Source organism: Callorhinus ursinus, unplaced genomic scaffold (assembly GCF_003265705.2).
Source record: "Callorhinus ursinus isolate GAN/ISIS: 27379988/994484 unplaced genomic scaffold, GSC_fseal_2.0 scaffold20, whole genome shotgun sequence".
NCBI lineage: Eukaryota > Metazoa > Chordata > Mammalia > Carnivora > Otariidae > Callorhinus > Callorhinus ursinus.
The window spans coordinates 7,052,304-7,076,449 of NW_027397082.1; the positions used below are offsets into that span (position 1 = coordinate 7,052,304).

The 24,146-nt window shown below is 43.1% G+C and overlaps 1 protein-coding gene and 1 pseudogene across 13 annotated transcripts in view; both read left to right on the forward strand.

The window, feature by feature from the left end:
- Positions 1–24,146, forward strand: part of ABLIM1 (actin binding LIM protein 1) — a 300,260-nt gene that overhangs the window by 239,408 nt on the left and 36,706 nt on the right. For 10 of the 13 annotated variants that reach the window (XM_073904157.1, XM_073904155.1, XM_073904161.1 and 7 more), the window contains exons 7-12: positions 2,814–2,901; positions 6,331–6,389; positions 8,853–8,936; positions 19,067–19,144; positions 19,875–20,030; positions 23,366–23,401. In XM_073904157.1, the coding sequence (XP_073760258.1) occupies positions 2,814–2,901; positions 6,331–6,389; positions 8,853–8,936; positions 19,067–19,144; positions 19,875–20,030; positions 23,366–23,401 (501 nt within the window). The remainder of the gene's footprint in view (positions 1–2,813; positions 2,902–6,330; positions 6,390–8,852; positions 8,937–19,066; positions 19,145–19,874; positions 20,031–23,365; positions 23,402–24,146) is intronic. The other 3 variants (XM_073904159.1, XM_073904160.1, XM_073904151.1) reach the window with 1 other exon arrangement.
- On the forward strand, positions 8,949–19,059 carry LOC112830712 (small ribosomal subunit protein uS14m pseudogene; annotated as a pseudogene).

The window sequence follows — 24,146 nt, forward strand, 5'->3', positions numbered from 1 at the left end:
ATGTTCCCACTTATTTTTTATTAGAGATACTCTTTATATATTCTGGATAATAATCTTTTGTATGACATGCATGGCAAGTATTTTTTCTCTGCTACTCTTCCTTTAACTTTTTTACGTCTAGACATTTTTATGTGTGTGCACAGTCATTATTTGTCTTTATTGTTTCTAGATTTTGCCTTGTTTAGGAAAGCATTCCTACCCTCAAGTATACTAAATTATCTCCTATGTATTCATCTAATATTTCTACATTTTTGTTTCTATATTTAGCTCTGTAACTCTCTAGAATTCTTTTTTTGTAGGTTGAGAATTAAGAATCTAGTTTTACCTCTCTCTAAGTGGAGAATCCATTGTTCTCACCATTAGTGGAACAATCCATTGTGCAACTCATTGGAAATGCTGCCTTTATCATAGACTAAATTATCTTGTGTATAGCTGTGCAACTGGCTTTTCTGAGTTATCTGTTTCACCGATTTCTTTTCTGTTCCTGGACCCGTATTGAACAACTTTAATTATTTGAGCCTTAGAATAACTTTTTTCTTCCAAAGATTTTATTTATTTATTTGACAGAGAGACACAGTGAGAGAGGGAACACAAGCAGGGGGAGTGGGAGAGGGAGAAGCAGGCTTCCCGCCGAGCGGGGAGCCTGATGCGGGGCTCGATCCCAGGACCTGGGATCATGACCTGAGCCGAAGGCAGATACAAGGACTGAGCCATCCAGGCACCTCTTAGAATAACTTTTTATGTCAAGAATGGAAAATCCCCCTTCGTTGATGCTCTTTTAAAAAAAAAAAAAAAAAAGTTTTGTTTTGTGCATTTTTTTCTTCCATATGAACTTACAGAATCAGGTTGTCAAGATCTGTAGATGAAACCCCTATGAGTATTGTGACTGAGAATGCGTTGTATTAATAGGTTCATTTTAGATAAATTGACATCTTTAAATATTTAGTTTCCTCATCCAGAAATATGTCTGTTAGCCTTTTATGTCCATCGGTTAAATTCTATAGTTTTCTTTGTGTAGATCTTGCATTGAAGGGTTTGTTTGTTGCTATTAGAAATGGAGTCCTGTTTTCCCATTACACTGACTGAATTTGTATTGCTAGTCAATAAGAAAGCTATGGGGTTTTCTGTGTTTATTTTTTATCTAGCTATTTGAACTCTTTCATTAGTGACCTGCATTTTTATTTCTTCTTGCCTTATCACATTGGCTAGGACTAAAACAATGTAGAAAAACCTTGGTGAAAGTGTAAGTCATTGTCTTGGTGCTATGTTTGTTGAGAATGTGCCTAATATTGCACCACTAAGTATGACAGATATACTGTATCAGTTTGAAGATCTGTCTTCCTACTCCCAGTTTACTGAGGAGTGTGCTTTTCGCTGTAGACTACACAAACTTCCTGTCAAGGTGCCTTAATTCTTTCACTTACATTTTCCTTGAGAACCCAGAGATTGTCCTACCTGGCTGGGAACTCTCAGCATTAGCATCCCAGCTGAACTACAGTGGTTTAGAACTTATTGTGACTTTTTTCTTTCTCCTTTCACTCACATTTGACCCTGGATGGCCTAAGGGAAGGAGCTACTTTGTGTGACATTTCCTATGCTTCCTTCATCCCCTGGAAAAAAAATAATTAAATAATAGTGTGTGAACCAAAACAAGAGCACCACTTCTAGAATTTTCTGATTGGCACCATTGAACAGATTTCATTCCTGGCTTCTATTTTGAAATAAATCTTTTTCCACTTGATTGTCTTGAGTAACCAACCACCATCTCATACTCTGGTTGCTAAGTGGCTTTTGTAGTTTCTACTGGAGGGTGTGAGAAAGGAATCACTACCTGACCTCTGATTTCCTGTTGAGATTTCACACAAGCACAGGGGGCAGCTACTTCTAACTTGGCTCTCAGCACTGCCTTGCATGTGGTTCATGCAAAAGAACTATTTCACACTTGGTTAATAAAATGATTTCATTGCAGAGTATATTTGATAATTTTTAGGTGGTGAAGATTTTTTGCTAAGCTCTAAACAAGATTTCATTTTGTCAGGCATACATTTGGAGCATGACTCTAATGTGACTTGGCACCTGTCTAGAGAATTGTCCCTGTGTCCAGTGACGTTTTGCTTAGGGGAAGTCAACACCTGCTGTGATGGCATCTGTCATATTTAGGAATGTGAACTGCTCATGAATAATGCAAGGCCACCTCAGTAAAATGCCTTCTTCAGGAAACAATATAAGACTTTGGCAAAAAAGACTGTTATAAGCAACATAGAAGAGAATTTGGGGTCCTCCTAAGGTGAAAGCTGTGGATTATGTCCTTTATTATGGCTTTTCCCGTCTTGATGTAAGCTAGATAGATTTTATTATTTTTAGACAGTTTAAGAAAATAAGAACCTGCTAAATATGAGAATCCTTTCTTTTAATACTTTAGTACAAACCAGTATGTGTCTCCACATCAATTTGGATGTTAATGTTTTGGGGGTGGGGTTTTTTGGAGATGGAGTGGACTCATCTCAGGCACATGGTGTGTAACTAGCAACCATCCAAGAGCGACCAGGCCAAGAGAAAGGTGGATGCCAGAAACCCTGAGAAGCAAGGCTGCCCTATCATCCAGGCATCAGTAGCTAGTCTTTGAGCCCCTTCCAGTTCTAATGGGGACAGCTTCTGCTTCCAGGGCTGTTGGTATAAGAGGTTAGGTCAATTGGACAATTATTTTTCCTGCCTCGGCTGTTTCTCTTTGCCTCCGAATCCCCATGTCCAGAAAAGAGGCTGGGAGCTGTGACAAGGTGTAAACTAAATAGTCCCTACCTCTTCTCTTGCAGGCAGGTGACAAACATTACCACCCCAGCTGTGCACGATGCAGCAGATGCAATCAGATGTTCACAGAAGGAGAGGAAATGTATCTTCAAGGTAAGATGGACTGAATTCAGTAAGTTCTTTCTGCCTGGGGAAAGAAAACCTTGCTTTGTTTGTTTGTTTTCAGAGAAGGAGGCACTTCATTAGCTACAAGGCTTCCCAGATCCAAAATGAATGTGGCCGGAAGTTACCTCATCAGTTAGTATTAATCAGCCAAGCAGTTGACATGCCGGCAGTGAGCCCCTGAGTGTGTTTAACAAAGGAATGTGTTGCTTCTGGAATGAACGAATAGGATTTGATGTTTGGTCCTATGGAGGTGAGGCAAGAGTGAAAATTAGCAACACGTCCTCCCAACCTTCCCCAGGAGGTCTGGGAAACAAGACAAAAGAGAAAAAGCATTTCTAGATGCTACTTTGTCTTTGCTCCTATCACTATCCTGCAGGAAGGATTTTTTGATGCCTCCAACCTGCTCTTATGCAGGCTTTCAGGAAGAAATCTCATAGTTGGTGAATTGCATCATAGATGTATTTCATCTCATTAAGATGATGTAGCTCTCATATTGAAAGAAAGAGAGGCAGCGAGAGAGTGAGAACATACCCAGAGTCGCTGAAAGAGAAATGGAGAAGTTTCTGGTGGCAAAGAAGTATTCATTACCAGAGGGCCATCAGATTTTTGGGGGTAGGGGGGAGGGGCAGAGGGAGAGAATCTTAAGCAGGCTCCATGCCCAACTGGGGGCTCAATCTCACAATGCTGAGGTCATGACCTAAGCCGAAATCAAGAGCTGGATGCTTAACCAACTGAGCCACTCAGGTGCCCCCAGATTTTTTTCTAATGGAAAATCATTTTGAGAAATTTTCTCAGTGTGTAACCATGACTAGTTTTTATCTCCCCTAAAATGCTGAAATTTCTCAGCAAGAAGCTTAGGGGAGGAGTCTCTTCCAAACAGCACCATCTGCACAAACATTTTACTATTTTTAGCTGGAGAAAGTGTCATTAAATCGACAAGGCTTATCAGTAAAATTAGAGAGAACCACGGAGCTGGTGCTCATTCAGTTTGGTAATTACCAGGTCTCATCTGCCTTTGCATTCATTTCTTTGTCTCTCTGCACTTAACACTACGTGTATTTTAACGAATGGTTTGCTTTGCTTTCTGTTTTGTTTTTATACAATGAAGAAAAGTCTATGGAAGTGATTCTTGAATATTAAAGCAAAGCCTTATCTACTCTTCTCTGAAAAATGCTAGCTATATGAGAAAATGACAACCCAAATATCCCTTAGTTTTCATGATCACTCTGGAAAATTCTGATGAAAAAAGTTGCTGAATTTCTTTTTTTTTTTTAATTATTTTACTTATTTATTCATGAAAGAGAGAGAGAGGCAGAGGGAGAAGCAGTCTCCCCGCCTAGCAGGGAGCCCGATGTGGGACTGGATCCCAGGACCCTGGGATCACGACCCGAGCTGAAGGCAGATGCCCAACCATCTGAGCCACCCAGGCGCCCAGTCGCTGAATTTTAAAGGGCCCAATAAAGGCAAATGACAGGCCCCCAAACCCGTGGTCTCATGTGGACTTTATATGACACATTTCTCCGAGGGCAGGCTGTGAATCTCCGTAGCCATAGGCAGGTGTCACTTTGCATTTTCAGCCTGGAGCCAGTTTATTCTCTATTTGGTCTCCAGGCTTTGTTTTAGATTTTAGTGTGTCTATCATAGCACTCAAAACCAGACACAAGAGCGCGTGTCAACACCGTGTCTGCTAGGAACTGAGACTCAAAGGCTCTGGGTGCTGCTCTGCACGTTCACATGGTTCTGGAACCTGAATAGAGAGTGATTTCAAGCTGTGCGCAAATAACAGCACAGTCCTACTACAAATAAACAACTATCAGTTAAAACGGGCTATCCTCAGAATTCCAGGGATTGTTGTAAATGTCTTCTGGAGTTGGGCCTTTGCGCTCTTTTCCTGCCCTCTCGACACTTCCTTGAAGAATGAGTGGTTCATCTTCCTCAGCATCTGATACTCTCCCCGAGTCGCAGTCCTGTGTGTCTGACCTCTGGAGAACAGTGTGCACTGTGTGCAAACCCAGTGATCTGGCCAAGGGCTCCCACTCGAGCTTTCACAGCGAATGCTGCTCATGGGCCCACCCCTGACCCTTGGCTCTCCACATTAAGAGGATTTCCTGTGCTTTGTAGCCAGCCTCAGAGTAAATGCTAACGCTGAAAAGACTATGTGTCTGTCTGGTTTGTTTGTTTCATTTTCCTTTTTTTTTTTCTTTTTTTGGCTCTGGGTTAAGCAAGATAGGAATGATTGTTAAATAGGGATTAAAGTATTATTCTGATATAAAAGGTATTATCCTTGTCATGAATATTATTTTAGCTCAGTAGTATAAAATAATTCAAGAGTTACTTTAATTTGGTGACTTTTTAAGTACACACAGATGGTTGCTTGAAGAGATAAAGATTTAACAATGATGTGTGGGAAGTCTGATATTCATACCGAGACTTACTAAATTTATATCATTTACTCGCTGCTTTCAACTTAGTAACTTTATTTGCTCAAGTCTTATCTAGTGCTCCTTCGGTTCTTCTGCCCATAACCATATTTGAACGTATCCTTATGTGAACATAGGACTTACATACAGGTCTGACCCACAACTGTATAAATGACATATATATCTAGGCATACAAAATCGTATCAGTGGGCTTGGATTCTTACAAGAGCTTTCTGTGAGATTTAAATGTTTTGCTTAGTTCTGTGATATGGGCATCATTCCAGGGAAGGGCTTCATATTTAGAGAAGGTGAGGCATTGACTCAGGGACAGAAAATGACACTTAAGCAGTAATTTCACTCATTTGAGAGGGGAGACTTTTGTTGTTGTTGTTAATTAAAAGGTTAACAGTTAAAGAAAACTTCTGCATTTGTAACATAACTTTCGACCTTTCTTCTAGTTGGCTTGATTTTCCATTATCTTTGTAGATGACTGTGTGTAATTGGATCAACAAAAAATTCAGTGAGTTTTGCTTCTGGATATAGACTATTGGGTTTGACTCTCTTTCCCTTATCTAAACTGCTTGGTTGTTTTGATGTTCTGTAAACATGGTTTATGCCTTCTATTTAAATCAAATACAGCCTGTAGTAAGCACACAGACATGACTTTTAAAGGATAATAATGTGGTCCAAAACAACAGCAACAACACTCAGTCAAGAACTAAACATCTGTTGCGTCACAACACTCTTGCGCCCATTAGTGGTGTCTGTGGTCTGGAATTATGACCTTTCTAGAGCAAGCTCAGACTGAATGAGGAAAACTCACCTGGAGATTAGAGTTGTCATAATTCACTTGGACCCATAATTCACTTCGGCTCTAACACTCCGTCCGCCACCCCCCCCCCGCCCCCCCATAGAGAGAGAAGGATATGAACTGTTCTCAGAAGTTCTGGCTTCTTTCCATTTCCTTTAACTCTTTGCGGGCATTGTGTCTTTCCAGGTTCCACCGTTTGGCATCCCGACTGTAAGCAGTCTACCAAGACTGAGGAAAAGCTGCGGGTAAGGAAACAGAGCTGTGATGCCAGGTGCATGTGCTGGCTGTCTGTGCCATGGCCACTAATTTTCAGGGCTGGAGTTTTGGGGAAATGACTTTTTCATGACTTTTTTTTTCTTAAGAGCAGATCAAGTTGAAAGCCCATTTGGCCAGGGAAGGAGGTTCCTTCTTGTTATGTTAATCATGTTAATGTTATGTTAATCATGTTAAACTGATTGTGGTTTTTGTTTCCAGTGCTTGTGTTGGAGAAAGTAAGCCTTGCCTCACTAGTCAGGTTCGTAGGAAAGCGTTCAAGGGAACAAACCACACAGATGGGAAAAAATGATTCATCAAGTTCTAGGTCCAACATCTGGTGACCTCACCAGACGTTTTTGTACTTAGTCCATAATGTACCACCCCGACCCGAACTTTGCATCCATGGTACATTTTACTGTCCTCTTAAATCCAAATTCACCGAGTAGCCTCTGTCTCCAGAAGCTGATGGTTTGTCAGATAAAACCTTTAGGGAGAACAATGATGAGCCCAGAAGTGTCAATGTGAATAAGCATCCTGGTAACTTAACTCTTAGGTGACATCAAAATGTTGCAGTAACTGTCCTTGAACATTAAGCATTTGGGTAAAAGGATAGACCCTCTTCACCTCTCACTTCTAAAACCTTCTCCTGGTCTTACTCAGCCCTGACAACACCTCCAGATGACACTATTTTATGTGTTTCAGAAGCAAAGAGCTGTACACGCTTGTAAGTCAGTATCATCATCTGTACCCTATTCAGATGGCCCTAGTTTTTCCCTTGGACTGTGAAATATTTTCGGAGCAATAATCACACCAGATCCCAGTCCACAGGACCCCAGTCTCTCGGGTTAGCTGACTTAGTGGTATCCTTGGAAAAACTGTAGTTTGACTGTATTCCACTTGGCATCTCAGGGAAAAGAATGAAAATGGCCTGAATTTATTTTGGAAGCCAGACTCTAGAGTGTGATATCAGATCTTCCTAAACTGCCATTAGTAGGTGTAAGCAGCTATGCATTGTAACCCCATTGGCATCATACTTTTATGGGAAAGAAAAAAAAGAAACCTATTTCTATTTCTCAGAATAATGGAGTAAAAATAAGACAAACTGAAAAGGACTTTGTCCACCAATATCAGGATGGTTTTGGTCTCTATTTCAGAATAACAGCTTTGGCTTGAGCATGTGTGTATAACCCTCAAGTCCATCCACCAGGCAGGTGCACACTGGAACAGTCACCCATGTTGCACACCAGAGTCTGAGATTTTTGAGGAACTATGGATGCTTTGGAAATGGGTTATCTTTATAAAATCATAGAACATTAAAGATAGTAGTTATTGTCACTTTTATCATAAGAATGTAAAATTCATAGCATAGCTTGGGGATGCTGCCCAGAAACCACCCAAGTAGCTAGTGGTTTATACTATCTCTATAGTGTTGCTTTCAGTTTTTTGAATAATCATTTTCACTTCATCCCTGATGAAGTCTTTTGGGAGATGAGGGGAAGAATGCCAATGAGACCAGACTGCATGGAATGTGTGTCTTTTCTCTGTAAGGATTGCTTGAGTTTGCAGATAGTGTGTCTAAAATGATATTTAAAAAAGAAAGAAAAAAACCACTCTTGATTGCATCTTGATAGAACTCTCTGGATAAACTTGTGAAAACAACTAGTGAAATACTTCTACTCTTTCTGGCCAAGAAGAGCTGTTAGTTTTTCTTCCTTTAGTAAAGTTTTCCAGAAAATTCCAAAACTTTTCTTCTACAGTGAACATTCAACCACTTGGGAGGTCAGGCCAACCCTAAGCTTGCTCACCTTTGGGAAGCCCAATCGTGCGTAGGATGCACGCCAGAGGGGAAGAGGTTCCAGTGTGCCCTGCGTGGGATATATGCTGATGTTGGTGGGGTTTAAAGGGGAATCGGTTTTTGAATAAGGGAATAAATGTTGTTCTCTCTCAAGGGTGTGTCTACAGAGCACAGACATTGAGCCAAGATTTCCAAGCCTTTCACGGGGTATCACATCAGTGCGGTTACCATAGCAAAATGAAAATGTTTTAAGAATCTTTCTGCAACCCCACTGAGTAATCCACATTCTTGGTATTTAAGAACTCACAGGCCATTTATAATGATAGATTCTTAAGGACATCTCTCAGTGGCTTCACTGGCTTCTTACTCTTCATATATAAAAGTGTCTGAGCTGAAATAAATGGAAGGGAATCATGGGGGGTTAGAATGTAGGTAAATAAACTGTAACTTGAAGACCAGTAAATATGCTTTTACACATGGGCCCTCAAACACACGCGCACGCGCGCGCACACACATCAACTTTAAAGCGATGCCCCTTGACAGTTACTATCAAATTCGTTTTCCCAAAGGTTTTGTTTTGTTTTGTTTTTTTGTATAGTGTTTCTAAACTGAAGATATTTCTTTGTTCATTCTTCCCTTTTTTCATGTTTTATGGCAGCTGCCAAATACGTATCGTTCTTCATCTGATTTCTTTTATCCCAAAAGTCTGGTTCGACGCACAGGACGGTCTCCGTCTCTGCAGGTTGGCGCTGTGTCTAGGCTGAGGCTTCCAGCCGCTGTCCTGGCCCCAGGCTTCTGTCGCTTGTCCTCTCTGTGCTGCTTTTCCCACATAACTTCTCTGGCTCCTGCAGAGGCAGATGCTTTTTCTCACCCCACAGAGTGCATCTCACATTCTGATTCTGGCTGTTTTCTGAGTATTGTTTTCATTTAGAGTACTGGCTAAAGCATTACCATCATTCAAGTGAGCACATTAGAAGCTCCCCTTTTGGTCCTGTATTTACACATTTGTTCATTAAACAAATATTGCCGGGCACCCAGGTACAGTGAGTGCTAGGCTGGATGCCCTAGACCTAGACTAGCAGGGAAGATGGATAAATAATTTATAAAATGGTGTAGAAACATTTCATAGATCTGGGAACATCACGTGAGAGAAAGGATCTGAAGGGGCACTTCCCGGGGAAAGTGGCCTTTGAGTTGAATTGTGGAGGTTGGTTGAGATGAGCCCTTGCCTAGATGATGAGAAAGGGGTGGGGCTGGCGCGGAGCAGCACGGAGCCAGGGGAGCCCAGTGCTTGGGGAGGGAGTAGTTCGGCTCAAGAAAGCAATAGTGAAGTGAGAAAGGAAATGAGAGGGACCAGGCACCTACTTTGCAGAGGCCAGGGGATTTAAATATACTGTCACGTGCTCCCCCTAAGAATCCCTGTGAGGTCCTTGCCCCCATTTTACAGGTGGAGAGACTGAGACCCACCACAGTTAAGTAATTTCCCCAGAGTTAGCCCACCGGTAAGCGGAGGAGTGAAGATTGAAAGCCAGGTTGCTGAGTTCGTAACTCGTGCTCTTTCCACTGCACCACAGGGGAGCTTAGGAAGACAGGAAGGGAGCACTGCATACTGGCTAAGTCTGATGTGTTTGAGAAAGAGAGCAGCATAACCTGTAGGACTGTCCAGAAGCCAGGAGAGGACTCAGCCAGCTCTCCAGAGGAGCAAGGAAGCAGGAGATTGTGCTCCGGGAGCATACTTGACCTTCTTCAGGGGTTTCTGAGAATCAGTTGAAGCCTGTTAAATTATAATAACTTTTCACAGTCCTGTCTTGGCCCAGAGAAAACCCATTTTTTAAGCCCTGCCCACAATTCAAGATTACAACATAACACTTCAGTCTGGGCTCTGTGCGTACACCTTTTGTCTGTACCTGCCAGGACAGCGCCAAGGCTGACGACAGTTGCTGAGTGTACTTTCATTAAAACTTTACCTTCTTTCTTTAAATGGTTTGGAAGAGAGTTAGAGGTATATACATTTAGACGTCAGCCCCCTAAGTTTCTTCATCTATAGAACGAGGTCAGCCCACGGCGCTCCCCAGGTATCAGCAGCAAGACCTAATTGCTGATTCCAGGCCTTGGGGGCGTTGTGTTGGTCCATGATACTGGGTTACACTCCCAACTTGTATTTGTCATTATGATCTTCATTCTGTCCTAAAGCTCATTCAGCTCCAGTGACGGAGTTTTCACATGCAGTGAAGTTATAGTCTCATGAATCCAGTGGAACAGCCGAAGATGGTCCCCACTGCAAATGAGTGTTGCTCAGGATTAGGACCCCTATTTGGCAAGAAGTTGCTTTTTCATAATTTTGGGGTCCTTTTTCCAAAAATATACTTTATAACTCAAATAGTATTCTCTCTTGTTAGCCTGAGGCTGTAGCCAACAGATGCATTTTCATGACTTGAACAAAAATACTGTCATCAGGTGTGAGATTCTTTGGTTTGGTCCAGACCCTTAAGTTTTAAAAGATGGGGAGCCTCTTAGCTATGTAGTGGTGGGTTAGAGGAGAGAGAGCTCTTTTTTTAATAACCACTCTCTTCCTATCCTCGTTCAGAAGGGACATCTGATTCCCATTATCCAGCCGTAGATATCAATGAAGTCAGCTTCAGCTCCATCACAGAAAGTTGTAAACAGCTTGGGACCTGGCAGAGAAACAGGCCATTTGACAAGGTCTCCCTTCACCCATTGGCCATTGAGGAACAGCTCACCAGAACTTTTAAGAAGCCTGGAAACGCCAAGGCAATTCTCAAGTCACACAGATATGTTGATATTTTAGATGCCTTGCACCAGCCGCTCATTTCACCAGGCAATATCAAACCCTTTTAGTTATTAGGTAAACCAACTGTACTCTTTGCAGGAACATTCAGCCCTCTGTGCCCCAGAAGTAAGCCCTGGTTTTGTCACGGAGGAAATTGATAGGAGGAAAGTCATTTTATTATTTATATTCTGCAGTTTGCTCCTTTTTTCCTCAGGCTGAGATACAGGTAAAAAAAAATGATGAAGTAGAATTATCTAAGAAAAACATATTCAGTTCTACTTGGAAAAGTTTTATATGAATAGTGAATTTTGTCTGGAGGTAAAACTCAGCACTGAACATTTGTAATTTCTGCTATAATTCATCATAGACAAAGCAGATGATATTCCCAGGACCAAGTTTATTATAATCCACAGTGGATCACTTGCTATATTCTAAAAAGGAGCTTCTCTAATGTGCCTTTGGAGGCTAAAGCATGAATGGACTGCCATACAAAATGGGCATGAGATTTTTTTTCTTTTGAAACTAACATTCACTTTTATAATGTATGCATTTGCAAAGCTATAATATGCCAAACATATACCGTGTGTATATTTTTTAGGAGCTAATTAGAGGTTTTATATATGTCTCGTACAAGGAGATAATGTTATTGTTTTATTAACACCACTACAATACATACGGTTTATTCTAGGCTTTCACTTTATTTGAATATTTTATTCTTTTTGGTGTGTTTTTATCATTCATCAGGATGTATAGGGGTTAATATTTATACTGGAAAGACATTGAGGCTCTTAGCCATGGTAAAGGCCAATGGCATTTGTGAAACTCTCCAGAGAAGGGACGGTGTGCCAGTGAGCCCCTCCTGCTTCCTCTGAAACATAAAACCCCTTGCTCCAAAGGAGTTAATTTCACCCTTTCTTGGCTTAGCAGTGAACATGGGATGTGTGCAGATTGTAAAAGTATTCCTTCTTCTGCAGCTATTATCACCACCTTGTCTGGTGAACTTCAACAAAAACCCAAGGCAGGTACTGTCAATCCCAGCAGCACTTCCTATAAGGTGCCAATCGCCTTATATGGGCAGTTGTCCCCTGGGGGTTCATCAGCTCTTTCCCATCTGGTTGCCAGTTGCTTGTAGTTTCTCTCCCTTTGTAGAGCGTGGCTTTGGAGGAATGCAAATTAGATGGGTAGTTGTCACACCCCTGCTCCTGCTGAGAGGGGGGAGGGCGGGGGCAACAGAGTGCTCTCTGGCCAAGAAGGGACCTCATGTGCATGGTGACCCATAATGAAAATAAATGGAAAATGTTCTTTCTCTGCTTATTCACCAGGCAGAGCTCTGGTAAGTGTTTTAATAGTATCTGAAGAAGGATGAGCGCTATGTGGAAGCATAAAAAATATCTTCAGTGTAATTCTCACTTTGTGACTGTGCCTTCTGAATGGGAGGACAGATGGACCAAGTCAAGGCATAGAGGGAAAGCTCAGCTGTAAGGTAGAGGACTTTTAAAAAAAGATTTCATGCAGAAAACAGAGACATGTATTTTCAAGCAACTACTGTAAGGTATCAAATGCCATTTTTTCTCTTGAAACAAACTACTTGTCTTCAGTGAGACTTCTCCTTGTTGATTTTTTTTTTTGAGAAAAATAAAAAACCTTTTTGAAATCAAAAGTGGGTACATGAACGTGCTGGGGAAATAAATGTAAGTCACAGGGGACCCCTCGATGAGAGAGTGAGCGAGGACAACCACATGCAATAGAAGGTTCTTCCTGAAGCTCCCTTTCCCCCTGTTGCCAAAATAAGGATTAAATTCTTTGCCTAATTGTATTGGCAAAATACTTTGAGAGATCACAGCCAGTCTATAATCCTTTCTATATCTACTGTGCCTTCTCCACCCTTACCCCGCCTTTTTTTTTTTTTTTTTTTTTGCCAAAGATGGCACTAAAAAATAGAACTAAATTTTCCAACTGTGCTTTCGAGTTGGGTTTTTCCATAAGGCATGAGGGAAAAGGTGTTTAGAGGAAAATAAGTAAATTGCATCTGCTTTTAATAACAGATCCCGTTTCCTTTCTCTGTAGAAGTGGGCACACCTTTGAGGATAAATATTAGAAATTATCTTCACTTATAATACAGTTGACCCTTGAACAACTTGGGTTTGAACTGGTGGGTCCACTCATACACTTTTTATTTTTTTTTCATAAATACACTGCAGTACTATAAATATATTTTCTCTTCCTTAGGATTTTCTTAATTACATTTCTCTAACTTACTTTCTTTTAAGAATATAGTATGTAATACATATAACATACAAAATATGTGTTATTCAACTGTTCATGTTTATCAGTAAGGCTTCCGGTTCAACTGTAGGGTATTGATAATTAAGTTTTGGGGGGAGTCAAAAGTTGTATGTGGCTTTTCCACTGCACAGTGGGTCAATGCTCCTAACCTTGGCATTGCTCAAGGGTCAACTGTATAAGCAAGAGAGTAATTTTGTTCATCATAACTCTCATAGAGGCTCACAAAGGCTGCTGACCCATTGGGTTATTGAACTCAGTAATTACTGGGTCACTGTTGTTAACTTAGATATGAGAATGGATTGAAATAGTAATGTAGGTTAAATAATTGCATATAAGGATCATCTGTGGAAATGTGGATCCTCTGTAAAACTTTGTTCTAGCCCAGCAGGGTGACACTAGAGTTAAGTTCATGTAAAGAAGAAACAGTCAGTGGGATTTGAAAGAGGGAAGGCATGGCAGTGAGTTGTTGCTTTTCAGGTTAAATGAGTTTCAACTGGAGTGGATTTGAGCTGCTATATTGGAAGACAGCTGTGTACCTTTTGAAGCGTCTTGGCCATCAGAGACCCTCAGCAAGTTTTTTATTAATGGGGGAAGGGGAGAAACAGCTGGAAGAACAAAAGGATTTCTTTTAATAATAAAGTTGTTCATTTAAAATGCAACATTTTTAGAACTCTAGATATTTCAAATTGAAATGTAAAATTCCAAATCTTTAAGATTAAAATACCCAAACTAATAGTTGAGTTTTAAAAAGTAATGTTATTATCTTCATGAAGGAGGGACCTCTAACCTCCGCCGGGTGAGCACATACACTTCGGGAGTCCTTGGGACTGTGGCAGAAAAGCAAACGATCCGTGTGTGCTGTTTGAGCTTGAGCACGGGTGAAGAGGCAGCGCACCACGAACCCTTCCAGCAGTTAAGAGAGGCCTGTGCAAGGTCTTTGCCATCACGCATGGGAAGGGCATAAATCAGTAAAGCTAAGACCTGCGCAGGAAGTCACCATCTCGAGCGGATACACAATCACTTCATAGAGCTCTCAAGAAGGGGAAGGGCATTAGGCAAGCTGACTGCTGCCCCGTGGACTGTGGTAAATGGCCTCACGTATCTGAGTCCTTACGGGAAGGCACACAAGTGCAGAGGGCTCTATGGACATCTCGTCCCTGGAGCTCACATTTGAAAGGACTCTTCTGTCATGAAGAGCAGATAGAGACCATACTCTCCTTCACTTGTGTGAGGTTAACAGATGAAGAAATCCAGTCTAAGATCCAGTGTCTGGAGAAAGCTGAAAATGGGTGCGCACCCTGTGCGAGGCAAGGTGCTTGAAGCTTTATAGGTATTGTTTCCTTTGTCCCTGTGAACTAGGTCTTAGTACCCTTTGCTCCATTCTAGAAATGAGAAGCTGAAACTCAAGGAGGTCAAAAGAAAAAGGGAGAGAGAAAGCGAGAAAGGAAAGAAAAAGAAAAACTCATAGAAAGTCACACAACTAGGAGAGCCAGGATTTGAACTAAATCACTTGACTCCAAATCCAGCCTTCTAACCCCCCTCTATTTTACTACACAGAGTCGTGTGTTTTATCCCATGACTCCATTTTAGACAGGAAAACAGGACAAAGAAGGGCCGTTGTAAGAAAATAAGCAAGGATGTAACTCAACCCATAAGCAAGATGCCTATGGAAGTAGATTTTAAGTAAGGGGATCGGAATGAAGATAAAGCAAGCCACAGTAAATGCAATGAAACAAAGAGCAACTTCTGAATCTCCAAGAGATAATCTTGAGCATTTCCCGGTGCTGAATGGTCTGAAGATGCTCACGGCAGACGGGTCTCTCCACGAGAGCCAGAGCACCGTCAGTCAGATTTGGTAACCAGCTGATTTGACTTTGAACACAGTCTGACTACAAAAATCCAAAATATTTATTCTAGAATCAGAGAACCTGGGGCCGGTATATGCAAAATGGAGGTGGTTCAGATCTGAAAACCTTGAAGAACGAAACGGGACTTGACAAGATTTCAGATTGTCGGATAACTCTTAACGACGTTAGCTCTGCCATAGTCATGCTGTACATGAACCAGCTGAATACTTCAGAGGAAGCCTGCAGAACTCACAGATCCTCCCATGTGGTGAAGAAAGAAGGTACAGAGAGCCTGAATGGAAACAGGCTGGTTCAGCCCAGGGACCTTTTCCTTCCGTGGAGTTCCTCCTCACTGGAAGAGAGCGTTACAGACCCCATCCTGGGCTTGTGTTCACGTGGCTCTGCAGCTACATTCCGATCTGCATGTGCAGCACACAAGGGAACAAAATACTTCAGAGCCATCCCCAGGTGCATCGTGACAGGGAAGGCAGAAAGTATCTCTGACCCGTATCTGGTGAAAATAGGATGAGTGACGTGGGAGAGACCCCAAGGCTCAGTGTGTTCTCTGGCTCTTCACACAATGTCCTAGCTGCTTGTTAATGAGAGCAGGGCTTTGTCCTAGCAACACAGTACCTGAAGACGTGTATCTTGCATTCGTCCCTCTCCCCACCCCAACACGGAGCCACTGCAGGCTTCTCGTGGAGCTAAGAACATTCTCTCCTGCTAGTTGATCTTAAATTTTTTCTTCTGTTTTCACCTCATCTGTCCCATAGCTATGTTGATGAGAGAGGAATGGTCATGTGTAGCTTACAGTATGGAGGAGATTCTAGTGCAGGGGCTAAGAGCTCGGGCTACATAGTAGGCAGATGACCAGTGTTAGCTGTCACTCATATTCTTGTGTTGTTCCTTACCAGGTTGCATTTTGAGAGCTTGTTCGGAGGCTCCAGCAGGGGAGCGCAGCTACTCGTATACCCTTGACCGAAGAACGGTCCTCTCCTCTATCGGGGAAGGTCGTCCTCTTCGACCGAGCGCGCAGCTTCGGGAGGGACGCACATGGAGCGGTGAGGGAGGAAGGGGACACCCGCCTAGCCAGCCAGATCAGCCGAATCAACCCTGGCGATCAATGGGGTGACAGATGTCGCAGCCAGATCGCCCTCACATCCACCAGGTTGCATTTTGATACTGGGTTGGCACATATTCGCTCCTGGCCACTTGAGGCGGAAGGACTACCTGTAGTTAATCGTTACCCCACAGAGAGGCATACTGGCTCCATTTTATTAGCGGGTGGCATCTCTTTTTAAAGGAGGACCACACTTTGGTTGTGTCACTTCTCTATTCTGACTGGGACACAAATCAAGGAGTTGGACTTTTTGAGTAGCATTATTATGTGAATCCTTCCTTTCCCAGTAGACTCAGAATTTAGAATTTTCTCACACTGAGATACGCATGCGATTGGAAAATTTAAGTCTAGGAAGAAAGTACTTGTGTGTGGCAGGTGTTGGGGAGGGGGACCAGAAGCGACAAGCTTGCCACCCGTCCACTGTGCGCAGTGTGAGTTCTCCAGCCCCCTCCCCCCTGGTATCTCAAAGACACAAGAACCATACATCACAGCCCTCCAGTGAATTCCCTGTTAGAGTGAGTCTAATCACTGTCTGACTTGAATTGGTGGGTTCGCTCTCAGTTATTTTCACATGAGAATACATAGTGGTGCAACATCCTGATTTTTAGGAGGTTCTTTGGCTCTGTTATAGTCACAATCAAGATGCCAAATATCAGTAGGAAAAAGTACTGAAGAGGAAAGATCCAATTCCTAACCTAGAACTACACATTTTCCTCTCCAAGAAATATCTGTACAGAGGGGAGCAGTCTTTCAAGACTAGGCCTTTGGTTTTCTTGGCAGAGCTTTCCGAATGTGCCAGGCAGAGTGGGAGGCAGTTAGCCCTCCCACTGCTCTCACCACTACTCACTCTCAGGCTCCTCTCAGCATATATTATAAAGTCCAGTTTCTTTTATCTTTCCCAGCGGCTGACTGCTGACCTTACTTCAGTGACTCTCTGTGTGGTTAGGCTCACGCCTCGTAATTAACACGAGCCAGGTATCCACAAACTGAGTGTTTACAAATAATAAATCCTAGCTCATTCCCTGAACAAATATTTGTGCCTTCTACGTACCTCTGCAAAACAGCGGGCATACACAGTGGCAGAAAAATAAATCCGGTGAGGGCAGAGATGGTAACTGAAGTTAATGAGGGGATAAGATGTAAAAAAAAAAAAAAAAAAAAAAAAGTACACTTGGAATTATAAATTTTATTCATGAAGGAAAACTAAGAATGACTTGGACGGAAAATAAGGGTAACCATTCTGGATTGAAAGATAAGGGAGGGCTTCTTTGAGGAGGTGATATTTAAAGCCAAAACTGGAGGAAGACAAAAAGAAAATCAAGTAAAACTGAGGACTGGAGCATTTCAGGCAGAGGAAACAGGAGAAGGACCCTGAAGCCGCGACGTGCGCCATGTTCCATGAGGTGATGGTGGGAAGTGAGGGGGTGGGAGAGAGCCGCATCAAAACCCTGAGGCACTGGGACTTGTGACATTAAGTGGTCGCTGAAGCCAAAAGCAGAGTAGTGACCAAATTCTGTTCTTAAAAGACCTCTCTGGGGGGACAACATGGCGACCTCCACGCTGGGCTTTCTGCTACAGACCGTCCGGCAGATGGTTCCTTCATCACCTTCAGGCCAAGTTCGAGGTTATTACCTAGACTGGAAAATGTTGCGTGATGTGAAGAGACGAAAAATGGCCTATGAATATGCAGATGAGAGGCTACGGATCAGTTCACTCAGGAAGAATACCATTTTGCCAAAAGATCTTCGGGAAGTGGCCGATGGAGAAATTGCTGCCCATCCCCAGGATAGCTTCCCTGTTCGAATCCGACATCGGTGTGTTATGACGTCCCGTCCATGTGGTGTAAAGCGGCGCTGGAGGCTTAGTCGTATTGCCTTCCGCCACTTAGCAGACCACAGACAGCTGTCAGGGGTCCAGCGAGCAATATGGTGACCCGCTCTGGAGCCTACTGAGCAGGGGAACCAGTTCTGGCAAGAAGAGTCTTCTCTAACAGACAAAAACCTAGTTTTGTAGGGGTCCGGTATGGGAGTTTAGTCTACCTGATGCTGCCTATGGTTAAATTACCTTTTAATTTTAAATTAAGAAATTTGGTGGATGTTTCAGTCAGTGAATTCTGGCTCTCTGAATTTTCTCTTGGACTTAAAAATTTACTGTTTTCATACATAGTACAAGGAGTAGAGTAATAAAAAATATTCTGTGAAAATAAAAAAAAAAGATCTCTCTGGGGGCACCTGGGTGGCTCAGTTGGGTAGGGGTCTGACTCTTGATTTTGGTTCAGGTCATGATCTCAGGGTCCTGGGACAGCCCCGCGTCGGGCTCTGCGCTCAGTGCAGACTCTGCTTCTCCCTCTCCCTCTGCTCCTCCCCCACTCATGCTCTCTCACTCTCTCTCTCAAATAAATAAATAAAATCTTTAAAAAAAAAAAAAATCTCTCTGGTCACTGGGTACCACGTGGATTTCAAGAGGGCAAGAATGGAAGTAGGAAGCCCTCAGGCAAGGTCATTGCAATAGTCCAGATGAGCGGAGCTGGAGACTGGGGCTGGGACTGTGGCATCAGAGGTGGAGGGAAATGTGCCTGAAGGCAGAGCTCTGAGAAGGTCTCGGAGGGGGCGAGGAGGAGAAGGTGAAAAGTCCCCAAATGCATTTTCAAGGCTGATTGCGCAGCGGGTTCTCCCTTACCTCTCTGTCTAGGTTATGTTTTCCCTTACTCAGAAAAGTCACAAACCTTTTTCTAACCAGCTTAGTTTTTAGTAAATGCTAGGGACTCAGGCCAGTCTTGATTCTGAAGCCATGGTCTGAAATCTTACAAGGCACTGTTTATTTTACAGCCTACCAGGACTTCCTCTGAAAGCATTTATTCCAGACCAGGCTCCAGTATCCCTGGTTCCCCAGGTCATACTATCTATGTAAGTATTTATTTCCAGAAAAGACCCTTCCGGGACAGGTAAAGTAGCAGACTGTCATAGTGGGGTGGGTAATCCTAAATAGACTAATTCGAAATGATTTCTATTTCTGTTATGAGATCCAGTTTTCATTGTTGAAGATCAGCCTTCTCAATCATGTTTTCCTTCGGGTAATTACATTTATATACAAATGTGACCGTCGATGCCAATGACCTATAAAATGCAGTAATACCACGAAGGACTTTAAAAATTGCTGTGGCTAACTTGGATATAGATACTTGGGGATTAATTATACATTTCATAATGCTGATACTGAGTATTCTTAAATTCTGCCACAGAGATATTTAAATAGTTAGTTTATCAAATATGCAGTTCTTGTTTTTGGCCATCTGGGAGGATTCTTTTTGACCATCTGTTTGAGCTTCTCCATCTCTGTAATAAATGTAGGAAAATTATCCCGAAGGTTTACAGGTTTTTCTACTTGGTTTGTTCTACACAGACTTTTTCCTAAGTTTTTGATGACTTTTTTTAAATAAATAACTTGATTAATATATGGTATAAATAGGCAACTTCCTAAAGCAAAATGCTTTTGGTTTTAAAACTGAGCAAAATGTTTTGGTTTTTGTCTCTTTTTAAGGTCTTCACCTTTCAAGCAGAACATGAAATGACTAAAAATAGTTCCCCAAAGAGATGAGACTAATGAGTGATTTTGCTTTCTGTTTAACCTTGCCAGGCAAAAGTGGACAATGAAATCCTGGATTATAAGGATTTAGCAGCCATTCCCAAGGTCAAGGCGATTTATGATATTGAACGTCCAGATCTTATTACCTATGAGCCTTTTTACACTTCGGGCTATGATGACAAACAGGAGAGGCAGAGCCTGGGAGAGGTAATACATTCTAGAAGCTGTGCATTGTACAACAACTTCTCTTTCGTCACGTGTATAAGCATGCCTGATTGGGATCAAAATAAGTCAGAGGGTCCTTTTGATTCCCTTCTATTTGCAGCCTTCCGTACCAGGTGCTTTGAGGTATCAGAAACCTATCACAGCATGCCTGGCCTCAGGAGGTTGCAGAGGGGTGGGAGAAAAGAGCAGCCAGAGGAGACAAGCGGGAAGCATGAAGGAGCGCTGGTACCAGGTGGTGGGATAGCAGAGTGGATATACTGGGAAGGAAGTCAGAGTTGTCAGGGGAGATTCTGTGAGCTGGGCAGAGGGAGTGAGGGACCTACTGAGGTACAGTCATGGGGATCATGAGGAAGAGAACATAGGCCCTCATTTAGGACAGCTGCTGTGTGCAGCATCTTACGATAGAACGTGCAAGGACAGAATCAGCAGAGAGATCGAGACCACGGTGTGGCACAGTGATGTGAGCTAGGGTTCTGGGATCGAATTACCTGGGCTCAACCTGGGGACTGCACGTGCTGCTGGTATGACTCTGGCCGTGCGGCAACTGTTCTGACCCTGTGTTCTTCATCTGTATCACAGGATGACCGAATCTACCTCACAGGATGTTAGGACTAAATAAACGATCTGTTAAAGGTTAATATCTGTAGAGTATCTAGATCATTTGTTGTCTATTAAAACAAAGCTGTGTAAGCTAATCTAAAGCAGTTAGAGAGTCAGACTCGTGGTAAATGTTCGGCAAGTGACGGCCGCTCTTGTGGTCACTCGCTGTGCTCTTGGGCTCCTTGGGCTCCTGGGGCTGGTTAATGCTCTCCCAGCATTAATGGTCTGGAGGCTGGAGCATAGCCTCTCAGCCCCTCGGGGTCCTCCCCATCCCTTTCCAGCTTTGGGGGTTCCCTACCTGGGTTGCGTGGGCTCTGGTCTCTTTCCTCTGGCCTGTTCAACTCACTCTAAACTTTTCCCCTTTTATTTTTAAAAATTAGTCCCCTACAGACTGATTTGAGTCCAGTCGAAGAGATGTTACCCAAGTACTGGACTGCGATTAGCTGTTCAATCCAAGGTTAAAACAGACTGTACACTACCTAACACATCCACACAAGGGCTTTGAGACCTTAGAGGAAGAAAAGCCGTGAAAACAGGGTGATCCTGTTCAATTTGTTCTCAATAATACATGTACATTTGGTATGTTTTATAATCATACTTATATGTATTCATAATCGTAATATATGTTGTTCTTTTTATTTACTCATTTTTCCAATTTGGGTTTTATGCCAGAGCCTAAGTTCCGCCTTGAAACGGCCCATTGGACAGGAAGTGATATCTATTTTCATGTAGTGCCCCCTAGTGGTCATATGCCTGTAAGTGCATCTGCAGCCGCTCAAAGGCGGGTTGGTTGGCCTGGGTTGTGGAGTTGCCGCCCGGCCCTGCCTGGAGCGTTGCATAGAGAATACAGGAAAAAGGACAGTTCCCGAACAGGGTGAACAGCGCCTGGGCCTGGAACAAGGCGGTGAGAATTTGCTAATGTTTAAGTCATACGAGCAAGGGGGAGGTGAGTTGTTTTATGGTGTTTTGGGTTTGGGGGTAGGTGTCTGTTTCCCAGTGGCTCCGTTTTGAGCAGTAAAGCATCAAGCGCTCAAGAGTTTAGGCTTTGAACATTTCAGGGTTTGGGAGTCAGACTTACATTTACTAACCATACAACTCTGGGGAAAGTATGTCTCCTTATCTGTAAACTCAAGATAGTGATATCCACCTCAGAGGTTTTCTGTGAGGAATAAGTGAAATATTTAGATTAGAACAGTCCCTGGCACATAAACGCTCAACAAAACTGCCGGCCACTCTTCGTAGTCAGCATCATCACCATCATAACCTGGAATGATTACCTGTGGGTTTCTTGGATCACGGAATCTGATGGAAGGATGCCCCCAGATCAGAAATCAGACATATTCGCCATCTCTTCCCCAACACATGAATCTTGCAACTTAGAAAACTTGATGCACCGTTTGATTATTTATCCCTTTACTTATTATTTTTCCAAAGAATCCCTAGATTGCCAATTGAGAAACACCAGAGGAATAAACTTAACGTTCTGTGTCGCCATGTGTGCCTTCAGAAAGCATGAGTAGGGTGGATCCGGAGGCTGTCAGCAGGGTGAGGCCTGGCTCCTGCCTTCAAGGAGCCTGTCTTCACCCAGCTAAGAACCCCCACCCCCACCCCCTGAGACAGGCCGCAGCTGCCCTGAGACTGGGGGGCTTGAGGAATCTGCAGTGCGAGAGAGCCCGGTGGCTTCTTGTGACCTTGGGGTGAGGGGCAAACTGGGATGCTGAGAAATCCACCATGTTCTTCAGGATGCTTTGTTTGCATTTCATTTCTATTTGAGCTCTTTTTGCATTTTAATTGTAAACATTTCATTCATTCATTTAGGAAATATTTGTTGGGCACCTCATGTGTCAGGAGCTGCTCTAGTCACTGGGAATACTTAGCTGTAAAGAAGCAGATTTCTTGCCCTCATGGAGCTTGCAGTGGAAAGTGGGAGACAGACCATAAGCAGATACATAATGCACTTTTACAGGGCATAGTGCTAGCGGAAAAACGAAGCAGAGTAAGGAGAAAGCCTGTGGGGCTGGGTTGCTCCTTCAATTAGGAGGGTCACAGAAGGCATTGTGTGTACCATGTGTGAGTGGAGACCTCACCGAAGAAGAGGAGTAAGCCCAGCAGGTGTCTGAGTGAAAGGCAGTGCTTCCAGAGGACACAGCAAATGCAAAGGCCCTGTGGTGAAAGAGGGTTTGATCTGTTCATTGACCCCAAGGAAGCCTTTGTGCCCTGAAGGATGGAAGCCAGAAGGTGAATGTAGTGATGTTGGCAAGCCCACCCGGCAGGGCAGGATGCCACAGACCTGGTCATCACCGGCCTGTGTCAGGCAGCAAATGATTTTATGTGACTGCCCTGATAATTGAGTCAACAACCATGTTTACAAAATTCTGTGTTTCGGTAGACACTGTGACTCATAGTAGTAAACTGAGCATAGTTTGAGCATAGAGGGAAAAATAGTTCCAGTTTGTCTAACTTAAGCATCTAAAGTGTGACAATGTATTTCTCAAAACCCACGGTTCCTAGGCCAGGACATGCGCCAGGCTCCCAGGAGCTTGGTTGTCATGTTTCTGTCTGAGCCCCACTTCCAACTTACCGAATCAGAAGACGGGGATGGGCAAGGGGAGCGGGCATGTGGATGCGGCATACTATTTCCAGGGGCTTCTGATAAACTAATTAAACTGATAACAAATCAGTATCCACTGTGACTTGTATTTCTCTTATTCTTCTAGTCTCCAAGGACTTTGTCTCCCACTCCATCAGCAGAAGTAAGTGCCATTGTTGAACATTATAATGGGTGGGATTTGGGAGTGACTTGGACTTTTCCTAGACTGGAGTTTTTAAAGAAGGACATTTAATAAAACAAAAACAACAACAACAACAACAACAAAAAACTGCATGCAAAATTATGATGACTGTAGGATTCCTTACGTGTGAGGTGACTCTAAGACACAGTAGTCAATGTTTTTTCAAATGAGACTGGGGGTAAAAACAGCCATATAGTAATCTGAGCCTGTGCCTCTAAGTGCCTGGTAAGGGTGTGCAGGGAGTGAGGCCACCTGTCCTGCCCGGGGGGCGCTCTCTCCCCTCATTCATATTGGATTGGTCTGAATCCCAGCGTCCTGGATTATCTGAAGTGGCCTACAGTGGTCAGAGAGTATTCTGTAAGCAGAGCCATCTTCAGGGGAGGACACTCCTTGTAGTCTCAGATCATTAGTCTTGTCGCCCTTCTTCAGGATAAAGAAGTCTCACGATGGCTTTTATCCAGTCCACCAGGCCCACGGTTTCCTCGAGAAGGACTCCTATGTGGATCACTTAGAGCCATCGGTGATCACTCCGTAGTGAGCCACGGGTCCCCTATCAATCCGTACATACTCTTCCACTCTGCAGCATTCAAAACCAAAGACACAGCCCCCAGATTAGTTGTTCTCACAACCCATTTTAGTAAGGGTTCTTCCCGAAGCTGATACTGATCTAGAAAATCAAAAGCTCCTTCACACTCTCCCTCCTGTT